Source organism: Micromys minutus (genome assembly GCF_963924665.1).
Source record: "Micromys minutus genome assembly, chromosome: 30".
NCBI classification, from domain to species: domain Eukaryota; kingdom Metazoa; phylum Chordata; class Mammalia; order Rodentia; family Muridae; genus Micromys; species Micromys minutus.
This window is the reverse complement of record NC_137965.1, coordinates 8,159,468-8,175,028: the sequence shown is the minus strand read 5'-3', so window position 1 is coordinate 8,175,028 and position 15,561 is coordinate 8,159,468. Positions and strand designations below refer to the sequence as shown.

The 15,561-nt window shown below is 40.0% G+C and overlaps 1 protein-coding gene across 5 annotated transcripts in view; it reads right to left on the bottom strand.

Moving 5' to 3' along the window:
• The window catches only part of UTRN (utrophin), a gene marked incomplete at its 3' end in the record, with an annotated part of 456,405 nt that overhangs the window by 132,448 nt on the left and 308,396 nt on the right, over nucleotides 1-15,561 (bottom strand). For all 5 annotated transcript variants that reach the window (XM_080941517.1, XM_080941518.1, XM_080941516.1 and 2 more), the window contains one exon: nucleotides 10,011-10,183. In XM_080941517.1, the coding sequence (XP_080797643.1) occupies nucleotides 10,011-10,183 (173 nt within the window). The remainder of the gene's footprint in view (nucleotides 1-10,010; nucleotides 10,184-15,561) is intronic.

Genomic DNA, 15,561 nt, shown 5'->3' with positions numbered 1-15,561 from the left:
AACACTCTATATCCCATTCCAAAAGGTTAGCTATAAAATACTAAAACATAATTTTTTTAAGTCTTAAACATGTCCAAAGAATTTTATAACTAGCTCAAAAGTGTACAGCTTAAATTTCAGTTTAGTTTAGAGGTGTCAGGTGGCTGAGTGGGTAGGGTTCTTGCCGTACAAACATGAGAACTGGAATGTGATCTCCAGAACCCACATCAAAAACTAAACAACAAGCAACAACAACAACAACAAAGGCAAGCAGGCACAGTGGCTACACATAACCCCAGCAATGGAGAGGCAAGCAAAGCTAGATACATTAGCTGGGACCCAGGAGCTCTGACTTCAATTAGTGACGAAGAGGAAAACAGAGGAAGACACCAGACTTCAAGTTCTGGCCTCCTGTGCACTTACACACATACGCATTCACCCATGCAGACACATATAACACACATTCACACACACACACACACACACACACACACACAACACACATTCACACACAAACACATATAACACACACATATAACACACATTCACACACACACACACATTCTCTCTCCGTCTCCCTCTCTCTCTCTGTCTCTGTCTTTCTCTCTCACACATACAAACACACACACACACACACACACACACACTTCATTTTATTTTCTTTCTTTTGCTATTGTTTCTATTCTACAGCTGCAGGGATTGACTTCACTTGGTAAAACTGTGTTTTGACAAGATCCTGATTCTGCTTGAGCTCCAGCTTTTCTGTATTCTTATGAACTTGGGGCAAGACTTCCTGATAAACAACAAACTTTCTTGCCATAGAGCACAGCTAAATTATTCCAATCATATAAATCGAAATCCCTCTACAGTTATGAGCCGTAATGCAAAACGCTTGCTGTATTATGTAATGTATACCAGACAGGGCTGCTGCAATTGCTTACAAACCATTGTTAAATGTAAAAGACAGCTAGAAATCACAGGTCTCCATTCAGCCAAAAGGTTCTGAATATCCCGAGTAAAGGACTTATGTGCATATATCTGATGCTGCATCTTCAGTGTCTGTAAGCTCATCATCAATCAAATAACTAAGCTACATATCATGTTCTTTGACAATCCAGTCCTACAGGCTTCCTGAAGAGCACACAAATGTCTTCCTCAATGCACTGGATTCTACTGACTGCACAGAAATACGGGGAGTGGTCCTTGATCATTATGGCGGTCAGGAGTTCGGCCTCCAGAGGACCACGGGCACACACAAAGGCAATACTTTCACAAGAGACGCTAAAGCAGCTTTGAAATGAAAACAGAAGCATCGGTTCCATGTGCTTCTCCATCCCTCTGCTTTCCCATAATAAACACTGAGCTCATCAGACAGAATTCTCTGCCTGGAAACCTGTTCTGCTTATTCTCCGGGACACTGCATCTCTGTGCTTAGCCGATTACTACCATATGCCCAGATAGACATGGGCTTCTGCAGTAGCCTTTGGTGTTCCTGATTCAGTTTACTTCTTTCATCTCTCATGATGAAAGTCTTTGCCCGGCCAGTGGGTTGAAGGCTCTGTAAGGAGAAACAGTATGTTTGTGTCTGGCTTCGTTGTAGTCTCTTGCCATTGACTAAAAACATTTTATAGCTTGATTGTCCAAATACTACAGGTTCTGGACATTTTCAGGTAAAGCACTTGCTTTACCTAATTCCTTATCTGTAGAAACGTTTTTTTAATAATTATCACAGTGTCTCGTTGACATCAGTTCATACTTTGTACATATAAGATGTGCAATGCAATAGACCCTGTGGTTGATTATACTATTAACCTTAGATAGGGTACTGGCTGGTTTTGTGTCAACTTGACACAAGCTGGAGTTATCACAGAGAGAGGAGCTTCAGTTGAGGAAATGCCTTCATGAGGTCCAGCTGTAAGGCATTTTCTCAACTAGTGATCAAGTGGGGGAGGGCCCAGCCCATTGTGGGTGGTGCCATCCCTGGCCCAGCCCATTGTGGGTGGTGCCATCCCTGGGCTGGTAGACCTGGGTTCTATAAGAAAGCAGGCTGAGCAATCCATGGGGAGCAAGTCAGTAAGTAACATCCCTCCATGGCCTCTGCATCAGCTCCTGCTTCCTGACCTGCTTGAGTTCCAGTCCTGACTTCCTCCGGTGATAAACAGCAGTGTGGAAGTGTAAGCTGAATAAACCCTTTCCTCCCCAACTTGCTTCTTGGTCATGATGTTTTGTGCAGCAATAGAAGAAACCCTGACTAAGACAAATAGTATCTACAATCTGCCTCACACAGATGTCCCTTTCTGGATGAAATTCAATTTTATAAAGCTCTGAGTTTTATAAGTTTTTACATGACTAGTTATTCAAAAATTATAATATAAAGACTTACTAGAAGACAAAATTGTATTAAAATCTTTCTTTACCAATTGGCTATGGTAGGAAAAGAATTACAGGGTGAGATGTACATCCTGTCTGTTTTAAATCACTACAGTGATTTTTCAAAGTAACTGTCATCAAACAATCAATATCTCTCCAGAATATAATAATCAACAAAGAAAATCATGAAAGCTAAAAGATACCAGGTTGGGATCAGGGTCAGAAATCAGTTGGTAGAGTGTTTGTTTAGTGTGCACAAGTCCTGGATTGATGCCCAGTAACTCATAAACCAGAAGAGGTGGTACCTCCTGAAATCCCAGCATTCAGGAGGCAGAGGCAGGAGGATCCACAGTTCAAGGTCATTCTTGGATCCACAGTGGGTTCAAGCCAGCCAGCGATGCGTGAGACCCTGTCCATAGGAAGGTAAGGTGTGGGCGGGCATGAGAGGGGAGGACAGAGGCATGGGAGGAAAACACTTCTCATGAATCAGTATAAACCAACGTTCAGGGAGCACCCCTTAGGTACAACAAGACTTCCAGATCAAAAAGGCAAACTGTCAACATTAGGAAAAACTCAAGTTCACCAAATACACTCCCAAGATGGGAGCACTAACAGCCTCTCTGCTAAATATGGGGACACAGAGGCAGCCAAAGGCTTCAGGCAGCACAAGGAGAATGTGGACTTAAATCAACCCAGGCTTTGGTTAGTGACAGGAAAGGGAGGAAAACTGCTCAACTAAATTGCACACAAGTCAAAACACTTCTGCAAACTCAATCACCTAAGCTATATAAGGATCTCAGTAGAGAGAAGACAAAGACATGCTACCTCCAACAGTATAAAAAAATGCACAGATGCAATCTATAATTCTGGGTCCAGATATGATCTCTTTCCAGATATTGTGACGCTCACTTAATTTAACTTGTGTTATGATGAAAAAAAATTAAAATAAAAAAAACGAATGTAACTAAGAATATATTTATAAGGTAATAACACTCATGACAGATTAGTGCTGCTCCCAAAACTAGGAAGGAAGACCACCCAAGTAAAACAGTCAGTCCTTAAAATTCAGCCACTCAAGAGCACCCCAAAGCTATGACCGGAAGTGGCTGGCACCTGTAATGTGTAGCCAATGAAACACTCATCTTAAGATAATTAAGATTTGAACTCAGTTTAGTTGCACTAGTTTAAGAGTTCAGTATACCACTTACTGCTAACTGGGCACGGAGTGACCAGATTGACAGGGCTACTTCCTGTCACCACGGAGAGCCCTGCTGGCGCATGCTCTAACAAGGAGAGAGGAGAATCACATTGCGTTACATGCAGGAAAGGGGAGACTTTCGTTTTATAACGTGATTAGCAAAACCAAGTCCTTAAGGTTAAGAATGGCACTGTAAAATGTGACAAAACATACCACAAAGGATGACAGCGAACGGCCATCATCCATAAGGGCTTGGAGAACAGTGACCCAAATTTTTTAAAAGGCTTATAAAAGATACGCAAGATAGAATTTTATCTCTGAACTCTGTTCCTGTCACATTTGACAACTTCCTTGGCCTTTGAAACCTCTTGTTAGGATGGATCTATATTAAACATCATTAAGCCGATAAGTGGATATATAATTAACATAATCTTACATTAAATAAATTTAATTTAAAACTGTAAGCCATGGCTTTCAATCTTGAATACATTAGTATAATTCCAACTCAGTTTTAAAAGTGATCACAAAGTACAACCAGCACTCTTAGGAGCCTATTTTACGAGTGAAATCTTAAGTCTCCAGCTAACTCATTGTATACTGACCTGATACTCTATTGTATACTGACCTGATACATTGTATTTGAAATGCTACAGCATATTTTATACACTGAATTCCAGTATTTAAGAGGCTTAATCATGGTCATCCAAAGAGACTTTAAAGTAATACTTAAGGTAGTTGTTCCAGTGACCTCACCATGGTTAAAGAAGGTGATTTCATAATACTTATTTAAAATGTAAATAAATAAAGTATTATTTTAAAAGAGAGAACAGATTTGATGGGGAAAAGATTAATAAAAAGCATATATCCACTTCTTGAAAACGAATTAAAGAAAACATTCCCCCGCCCTGGCAATATGAGCTGAACATTATTTGAAATGTAGAACCTACAAGTAGCATATACTTGGAGGAACAGGGCATTATCAATCAAGTGGCCTCATCCTCAGAAAATAATTAAGTCACCCACAGAAAGAAAGGCCGGTGGTGAGTAAAATAGAAAATTATTCAGAATTATAACAACAATTGTAAGTAGGCAATATCAGCCTATATAAAAGAAACCTTAGCTTCTGCCTCCCCACCTCCCTTCCTAAAGTAATACAGATCTGGGGGGGGGGGGTGGCTCAGCTGGTAAAATGCTTCAAAAGCAAGCATGAACATCCATGTTCAGATTCTCAGAATCAGCATAAAAGGTGGCTCTTGGAGCCCAATAATTGAGAGAGCCTGCCTCAAAAATAAATAAATAAATAAATAAATAAATAAATAAATAAATAAATAAGTGTAGAAAGCTATAGAGGAAAATATACAAAATATACATCTTTCATCTCTGGCATCTGTGTATGTGCACCTACTTGCAGATGCATCTCAAAAGACACATGGTCTTGAACACACACACACACACACACACACACACACACACACAAACGGAAGGAAGGAGAGAGGGAAGGACAGGGATTAATTAATCCAAGATCAATAGTAGAGGATGGAGAGGGTGTGGGTACCAGTATCAATGTGAATAGAAGTAGAAAAGAAAGCTCCGCTGGGGGCAGGGAGAATGGAAAGGCGTGGCTTTGACTAGGATGTCTTAGAAAAAACTCCAAGCTGGGTGGAAGGGGTTGGAAAAACGCCTCTATACAACTGGCTTGTCTTTGGGGTACTGTCCTGATTAATGGGGATGTGGAAAGACCCAGGTCACCGTGGGTGGTGTCACCATGTGTGATATTTCCTTTGTGGTCCAGATTTGAATAGGAAAAGATGTATAAGCCATGGAAGCAGGTCAGGAAGCCATACACCCTTGGAGCCTCTGCTTCAGTTCCTGCCTCAAGTTCCTGCCCTGACTTCCTGCCAGACAGAATTGCTTTTATTCTGGCATTAGAGAACCAAACCAAGACAGAAAGGAAGCAGTCCATCACTGAAAAGGCTGGGAGAAGGTTAGGGTGGCCTGAGAGGACTTGGGGAAGAGGAGAGATTATGATCTAAATAAATTGTATGAAAAAAATTAAATTAGTGAATAAAAAGAAAATGTTGAAAGATTTACATTTTAAAATATACTGCAGGTGGCTAGAGTAATGTAGTTTAATTATAAATGTATGTATAAAATAAAAAACGAAGGTATACAAGCTCCAGCTGAGGAAGAACAGGGCCCAGATGGAGACGGTCCATTCCTTTCCTATGAGAGAATTGCATTTGGTTTAACCAAGACCCACCTCTGAGAAATTCACATGACCAGGTGGAATGCACCCAAATTCCTCTAGAGGACAGCCTGTCCACAGTGCCCTGGGGACTGGGTTATCTCAGGGAGGCCAAGATGAAGGTGAAATCCATGGAAACCAAGGATAAGCAGGTCTATGGGACAAGGCTGAGAACTTTCACAGTCAGTGCGAAGAGAAACTTGAAGACTTAAAATACAAAATGTTATCCCTGGGTGATGGCATATGCCTTTCATCCTAGTAATGGAGGGGCAGATATTGGCAAACCTCCGAACTCAAGGCCAGCCAGGTATAGAGAGCAAGTTCCAGGACAGCCGTGACGACACAGACTCTGTGTTATGACTCCCACACTGTGTCGGGAAAGCAAAATGTTATCAGTGTGAATTTCCCACCAAGGATGAGAACTGAGGGTAGAAGCTAAAAGGAAGGGATGTATGTACTTCAAAGGAGGCAGAAGCTAAAAGAAAGGGGTATATGTACTTCAAAGGAACAGGAACCGTATGGTCCTAGAGATTAGGAGTAAGATGATAAAAGGAAAGGACAAAATATAGACACATGATTTCTGAAAGGAGATGTGCAGAGATGGGAATCTAGGCAGGAGTAGCCACATGAGGTTGCCAATTAGCCACCTATCCCTATGTGACGGGGCTCCTTTTGCAGACAAACTGCCTTCCAAGGCCAGTTTATCTGAGATTCTGAAGTTTGTTGTCCACAGGAGGCTTAATAATATTCAGAGTATTCCCACTGGCTTCTAGGCAAGGAAAATGGAGGAAATTAACCTCTATTAAAGAACATTTCAAGTAAAGGAGGCAATTAAGAGAAAAGTCAATTTTCAATTAATTACAGGGAAGAGTGGTGAAGAGTCTGCAGAAATATTAAAGACATCAGAGAATCTGGTAGCAACAGAAGGCAGTGTGAGAACCAGGCTGGACTCCTAAGGCCAGGGAAGGGCTGAGCACTGATCTGAACAGCAACTCCACCCACATCATTTGCATATACAAAGAAGGAGGCAGAGCCTACTAGAGACTGTGCAATAGAACTCCAGAGATTTTTCTCTCTGCCTGGAGGGTGTCCCACATGGAAAGCCAACTTAAGTAGTGACTACTGGGAATTCTGCATCATTCTAGGGTAGAATTAGCAACCTCAGCTTTAAGTCAGCTCCTTCTACCTGGCTGGCTTCTGTCTGTCATTCCCACAGCATTAGATTTGAAAGGAGGTGGGCTGACCCCACTTTTTCTTCACATTTGTTCAGAATCCAGCCAGGAAAGGGGCACTGCTTACTGGTGAATCCCTTGAACATTTCCTACACTAATAACTAATATATAGAAGGGGTTGGGGAATGGAAGATTTTCCTTAGTGCCACACAGTGGTGACCAATAAACACAAGTCACTTACTGCAGACACTGTATGTGGGTTAAATACAACAGGGATGGCAGCCCATTAAGGAAATTACTCTTAATTCACATACAAGGACACACATGGGCCAATAAGCTGCCCACTGGCTGTGGCACGAATTTGAAGACAGTGTCCCTCCAAAGCACAATGTCCTCCAAAACTGCCCTGTTCCACTGCTTTCTTAAGCTGAGCTTCCTACATGAAGGAGAGCCCACTACCAAGACAGATAAACCAGTTTATCTCATACAAATTCGTAGTAAATGATGTGGGATTTTATTTCTTTACATATTTGAAGATTTAAAAAAATTGAAAAAATGTTTTCACCTTCTGTTACACATATCTAATCATAGAGAGCAAAAGGGGTCCATATGGGCATAAATACAGCATCCGCACAGCATAAGCAAAGGCTGGGCTTCCATCTCCAGCACAAATGGACAGGGTAGGTGGCTGAGGCAGAGATAATTTCCAACTGGAGCTATAGAGAAAAGAGTGCATAACGCACCACAATTCATTCTTCTTAAGAAATGGAGGGATTGTAAATGAGACCCAGTAGAGCACAAATGTTCCATGTACACAAATATTCTGGCACACACAATACCTTTTTATTCATAAGAAAAATCACTCAGGACAAATAGCAGGACAATTTCTGTTCTCTGGCAGTTGCTGTATAAGCTCCCAACGCCAACCGAGGCAGATGCACTCACCCAACCTTGTGTATGAATAATAGCCTACAGTTCACTTTTACCAGTGTCTACAGAGACTAAGAAACAACCAAATCAGTCTAGTTAGCCTTCCTGACATTCAAGTGTGTTGAGTACAGATGGTACAATTTGGCAAAGTTCTGAGGGGTAATTTGTCCAAGTTCAGAAAATAAGTAGCAAACTGTAAGAATCAAATTCAGGATCATTTGGTTTTAAGGTTGTACATATTCAACACACGATACACCCAAATTTAAGGCTTTTTATCAGTATTCCTCTTTGGAATGATCACTCTTGCTAGTATGTTCTTCTGTAAGTATCCCCTTAACTTACTGCCCACTAGAAACTGTCTATCATCTACTGAGTACGACCTTAAAATGGGCCTGAATTCCAATAATAATACCATTCTGTTGCACTGAGTAATTTGTCAGTGCGTTTCCTTGTCAGACCCCTGATCCTAATATCTATCATTAACCGAATTTTACTCTCACCCAGAGCAGATGTGAATCATTACTAATACATTTCAGTGTCTAAAAGAAGCAATTAATCTCAATAAATAAATATATTTTCAAATTGGACATAGCCACTTGATGGAGCAAAATAGAACCAATACCAAGAGTTAAAGACATCTACATTCAAGTTCTGGCTTTTATCTTACTAGCTCAACCTTTATATTTCATAAATTTATTATACAGAAATCCTGACCTTCTACCTTACTAGGATTAAAAAAAAAAAAAAACAGTCACGTGCCACTTAATAGCAGAGACATGTTCTGAGAAGCCATATGATCTCTACAGCATAAATCAAGTAGCTGTGTGAAGCCAACTACTGTATGTGTGGTGATGGATAAGTTAGTACACAGTAAAAAACTACCAAGTACAGTAATTGTTCCAAATAGGCATGAAGGGACCTGCGTGTGAAGTCAGCACACTCTGGGTGAAGAATGAAGAGGAGCTAAAGGTCAGGGCTAGAGAGAGAGAATTCACAAGTTAGGAGCACCTAGTGCTCTTGCAGAGGACCCAAACTGGTTCCTAATATTGACATGGCAGCTCTCAGTTGCCCATAACTCCAGTTCTAGGGGCTCCAATGTCCTTTTCCACCTCCACGGGCTGCTATACACTATGTGTACACACATTTACAAAGGCCATATACATGTACATAATTAAAATGAAGGGTTTTTTTATTGTTGTTGTTTTGTTTTTAACAAAGCATTAAAGGCCAACCTTGCCTACACAACAAACTCAAGATCAGTCTGGGCTATAGGACACCTTCTCTGTAAACAGTGAATGCCTTTAATTCCTGCACTTGAGTGGCAAAGGTGGGCAGTTAACTCTGTGAGTTCATGGTCAGTCTGGTCACGGGTCATGTAGTGATTTCTAAGTCAGCCACTACTATACTACCTTGTCTTGGATGGATGGGTGGATGGATGGATGGATGGATGGATGGATGGATGGATGGATGGATGATAGATAGGTAGATAGATGATGAGATAGATAGATAGATAGATAGATAGATAGATAGATGATAGATAGATAGATAGATGATAGATAGATGAAAGATAGATAGATAGATAGATAGATGATAGATAGATGAAAGATAGATAGATAGATAGATAGATAATAGATAGATAGATAGATAGATAGATAGATAGATAGATAGATAGATAGATAGATAGGGCTCTAATGCTCCTAACACAGTATAAAATATATAACATAGTGATAAACTTAGCAATTAGCAAGTGTCAGTGATGTTATCGTCCTTACTGTTGTGTGGTTTAAACATCACTGTGAATATCCTGTAACAAACCACAGAGTACACTGGATATAAATAAGGCAAAAACTTCTAGCTACTTATTTATTCTCTTGGTAGTGCTAAGGATTGAACCAAGACCTTAACCACTGTTAAGTCCTCTACTGTTAGGTACATCTTCAGTGCCAACTGGCAAGAAAACAGACTTTGAATTTCAATCTGAAACAAATTCTGATAGAGTTGTATTAACCCTTTCTTTTTCTGATAGATGCAAATCTACATAAGCATGCACACACACACACACACACACACACGCACTCACTCATACAAGTTTTATTTTGATATTGAATGTCCTGACCTGATGCTAGCAGATTTTGCCTTCAAGTCATTCCATCTTTGGTTCATGTCATCCAGCCGATGCTGAAGCATTGTTGCCTCCTCAGAATTCCCCAGAGCTTTCACCATCTTCTGTCTGTTTCCATCGATGCTTTTAAATATGTCATTGTGGGCATCAATTTCTGCCTGGATGTCCTAAAGAGAAAAGCAAAGAGATCATGCAAATGCTAACGGTCACTGGGGACATGCTACAGGAACAGTTACTTCTGGATGTGCAGAAGAGCTGTTTTCGATCAAAACACTTTATTTTACCATCAGTAATATATAACAAAACCAAGTGTTCCCACCATTCCAACACTGAAAATAACAGCCTTTAAATCTCTAATATATTGATTCCCTGTGTCCTAAAAGCAGAATTTATAACAATCTACATTTCATTCACCGTCCTGTTTAATGTTAATATTTTAGAGGGAGTGGGCAGTTTTAAAATTTTTATTACTATTATAAATCACTGAATTTTACTTAACATTCAGTGAGATTATTTCTTCTTACCCTTTACACATTGCCAAAGCAAGAGAGCACATAAGCTGGGATGTGTTTCGAATTTTGACAAGCTTTCTTTCCCTCTGCCTGCCATTTTCATCCCATACAACTTTTTCTAAAACTTGTGAAGAATACTCATATATGTTTACCTTTACTAAGAAATAAGGGAAAAACACTTTTTCTTCTATTAAATAGGAAAGTGGAAGTTAACACTGAAATTACCTGCAGAATGTTAGAAAGAATAAACGTGTCACAATATCTATCCTAAGAACTTGTTACAGCATCCATCCCAAGAACATGTTACAGCATCTAGCCAAAGAACTTATTAGAGCATCTATCTAAGAACATGAATGAATAAATACACCTAACTAATTTCTTGCTTTAAAGTGAAAACTAAGAGTGGTAATAAGCAATTGAGTTTGAAAAACAAGGTGAGAAGCTTTATGCTATGTTTACTTAAGTTTTATAATTTTTATCAAGTTATATGTATTTGTATAAAAAACATGCACATTACAATGCTGGGGGAAAAAACTTCATCTGTAGAGGTTATAGAAAAAAATCTAGGATTTCTCCTATATTTCCCTAAATTTTGAAAAGTTTTTACAAACCCAAAGCATCACTTTTAGAAATAGAAATCACTTTTAACATTATTATTTTAAAAAATGTAGACTTTCTGATCAATGATCAATCTCTTTTTCCCCCACGTGGTGAATACTGCTTTTATATGATCTTGGCTGTTACCTTTGATCCTGAATTAATTGGAAGCAGCCCGATGGTAATTGACTGGTATGATAGTCACTAAGAATGAACACATGGTTATGAAAGTGCCAACAAATCAGAGAGCAGACACCAGAGTGGGCCATGAGGCATAATGTTCCTTTCCGCCTATCCCAGTGTAGACTAAGCAGTGTACCAGAGCAATAATAGGCAATGAATCTGGAGTAGGGAAAGGGGAGGTGATTCTTCAACACCACAGTTCCCTGCCCTTCTCAGCTTGTCTCCTTATATCAGCCTCTTATATTGCTCTGGGGTTTGGTGCCCTCAGATCCAAAGATAATGTTGAAATTCTCTCCTAAATGTGATAGTGGGCAGAGATGCAGCTTTGGATAAATGGTGTAGTCATCTATCCCAAAGGCTGCCTTGCCCTTTCTATTATAAAAGGGCATAGTATGAAGGCACCACCCTGGAACCAGGCAGTAGGCTCTCACCAGACACCAAAGCAGCGAGTGTCTAACCTTGGACTTCCTGTCTTCCTCGTCTTCAGAATGGGAGAAATAAGATCTGCTGTCTACTTGCCTAGCTAGGTGTAGTAGTGCATACATGTAATCCCAGCACTTTGGAGGAGAAGGCTGGAGGACCAGAAATTCACAGACATGTCCAGCTATGTAGCAAATCTAAGGTCAACCTAGGTTTCCTTTTTGACCCTGGCTTTAAAGAGGGCGGATACAACCACACAGTATAGCTATTCGAACCAGGAAATCTGCAGTATCAAGTGATTATAGCCCACATATCACATATAGATCTGTATCTGAAATGTAGAAGACTATTTTTGCAGTGCTGTAGCATTACCATATTTCTCAAGAGACTCAATGATACGATCAACGAAGCCTCTCTTTGTTTTCCATTGCCAAGGGAACTTGGCCTTACACTCTCTGCCCAGATTCATAAGAATCAGTGGACCACACCAAAAGTCACAACACAGCCTCAAGCCACAGCATCTTGACATTAGAGCTGGCTCCTGCTACCCTTCAGATCTGAGGGACCAGAAAGACAGACTTACAGCAGGACACAGACACTCTTCTCTACGTTTCTCAAGAGCACTCCCTAAGTTCACAAGTTTAGATACTGTGGGCGTAAAGCAAACTTCTCCTCACAATCATGGAGCTAATGTGTTTCCCAACTCATCAGGGCTTAGCCCTGAAGGCACTGAGAGAGAACTGCAGTGAAGGTCCTGCTGCTAAAAACCTTTCAAGATGTGAGAATCCCTTCTATACAAGATCAACATCAACAGTTAGGAAAAGTCAACAATCAGAATGGGAACAAAAAAAAAACAAGGTCACCACACACTATTTTGTTTTATTTGCCATTTGGTGACATTTTCTTCCCAAACCACCCAGAACTGGAAACCAACACACAAATAAATAAAAAGAAAACAAACAAACAAACAAACAAACAAACAAACCCAGAAAACTGCATGATGTTTCTTCTGCGTCCTTCACGACTTCTGTTATACAAAATAAGCCTAACATAAAAAGAATAGATGATTCAGGACACAAAGACCAGTGTCAACAAATCCTCAAACATCTTGACTGGTTGGCAAGTAGGCCACCGTAGTGACAAAGAAAGTAAGTGATGGATCGGACAGCAATGGGGTAAACGTTTAAGTTCAATTTCCTCACTGAAAAGTTTGGGATATGAGAAACACACGATCACTTATAAGCCCGTGCTGTAAAGTCCGATCTAAGCGCTCACTGGAAATTCAGAATTAAATGAAGTTAATGAATCATGCTCTCTGGTGGATAGCCGTGCAATGATGCTATGCTTTTAAAAACAAGACACCAGCACGGAAGGCTGTGAGGGCACGACCCTCAAGTAGCATCGAATGCTAAAATAAATCAAAGTTCCATCCAGGAAGCTTTACTCTCGTTGGCCATCCAGGAAGACGTAGCTCTCTGAATGCTTACCTCTGTGACCCTGCAAGCCCTGCAGAAGGTTAAATAGCACTAAACAGTTACTGATAATTAGCAAGGGACCGTAATCCACCTAGAGGCACAAAGCAATTCTCTTCCAAGCTGTTAACATAAGCCAGTCATGTGCACACTGGAGCAAGTAGTTGAACTAATACCTTGAAACCGAGGCTGGGAAATGTCCTAAGGCCACGTGTAGGGATCTATTCATAATTGAGGGAGTTAAGAAAGAAGAAGGGCCACTACTTTTCCTCTTGCTGAATCACCATCAATAGCATAAGATGCAAACTCCATCAGAGCTCTACAGGAGCGGCAATAGCTAAGCAAGGCTTGCTGATGAGCAGTAGTGTTTCTGTGAATAGCACTCACTATGTAGGTCCAATAAATGGCACAAGGAAAGGAATACATTAATTCTGTCTTGTACTTCCTTTGTATTCAATATCTTATATAACAGCAGTTCTGCCTCATCTATGCATTCTGTTAATGAAGATACAGATAAAGATATCACACAAACACACACACACATATATACACAATTTGTTTGTGTTGTTGTTTCTGTTTTTACTTTTGAGACAGGATTTTACCATGTATCCTAGGCTGACCCTCCCACCGATATTTCAAGTGCTAGGTTTACAGATATAGGACAGGCCGCCAAGCCCTGATACACTCTGTTTTCTATGTGTTACTACACTTAGTAATGTAACTATGTAGGTTACATAACTAAGCATGTTTCTTCAGATTTACTGAAACAGAACTGTGTGAATATTCTAACAGCACAGAATACCATCAAGCCAACTTCAACAAGCTAAGCCCCTGATAGACTATATGCTCTCTCTTTGAGACTAATTGCCTCAACTTTATTTTCCCATGGCTTATTTCTCTAACCCTGTATGGCTCTAGCAGGGCTTCCTCTGGAGAAGTGTTGACTCCTATCCTGAAGGTGGAGAGAGGAAATTGCCGATTATTTCACTAGCCTGTCCCAAAGCTTAGGCTAAATGAACAAAGCAACCCATGGGAGGGAAATAAATCCTGTGTGCATTTTAAAAGTCGTGTTGGATCCAGGAGATGGGAAAGATGAAGTGAAAGAAATGCTGGAGGATTATCAGCAGAGCTTGTATTTTAAAGATGAGCTTCATAACTTAGAAAAAAAATCCAGATATTTTCCAAATAAAAATAAACAAGTAACAATCAAATGTCAAGTCAGAAATATGTTCTCAGCATCTAAAAGTTGTAAGATGATATTCAATTATTTATTGATTTCAGTTACCCTCTTAATTGTGCTAAATACTATATTTCCTTCCAATAATGTCTAGCAATTTTCAGTCAAAAGGTTGAGTCCTATTGTGATCAACATTATAATGCCATTTTGACTGTCCTGCTGATAGTATTGACAGTGACCTTTACAAATTAAGAAATCAATGCTAATAATGTTCTCCTTCCATTGTTTGTGATGTAAATACATTTAGGGTAGCAAAGTAGAAAAACTTTTATCTTGGTTTGCTTTGTGTTGCTTTAATACCATACTGACTAAAACCAAGTGGGGCAGGAAAGCATTTATTTCATGGTACAGCTCCTAGGTCACAATCTATCACTGAGGGAAGGCAGAGTAGAACCCTGGAGGTGGGAAATGTAGCAGAGACCATTGAGAAATGCCGTTTACTGCCTTGTTCCTCCTGGTTTGCTTGGCTAACTTTCTTATACAGCAAAGGGATGTATGCCGCCCACAGTGGGCTGTGCCCTCCTACATCAATAAGCAATTAGGATGATATCCCACAGATAAGCCCACAGGACAATCTGATGGAGGCAATTCCTCAACTGAGAGTTCCAGGAATGTGTATGTACACTTGTATCAAAGAGAAGAAAACAACAGCAAGCCTATTTACTAAGTTACAGTTTACTATTAAGCTAAAAAACTACCATTTACTATAATTTCAAGATGATTTCAACATTCAATAAACGATAAACTGCTATTTAAATGCCAACATTTAAACACTTCTGTAAACAGAACTATTTTCTACAACCAAAGGAAAAAATTATTCAAGCTTTTACCTCTGTAAGTTTATACCACATGTTTCTAAAACACACTAAATCATAGTACAGTGACTCTCCTTCCAAAACATACACACTAGGGATGTACAGCCTATCCACATCACAAGTTTCTAGCCTTTCAGGTGGTCAAGATAATGTTTTGACTCAACTCTTCTAGCCGGCATTGTCATGACACCCATGGACTGTTGTCCTTCACACCAACCACATGGTTAACGCTACAGGCCTAGGATATGATTCTCTTCAAATGCCAGTGTTGCTGCTGTGCTCTGCCCAGGAAGATCCGAGTGACTTTCT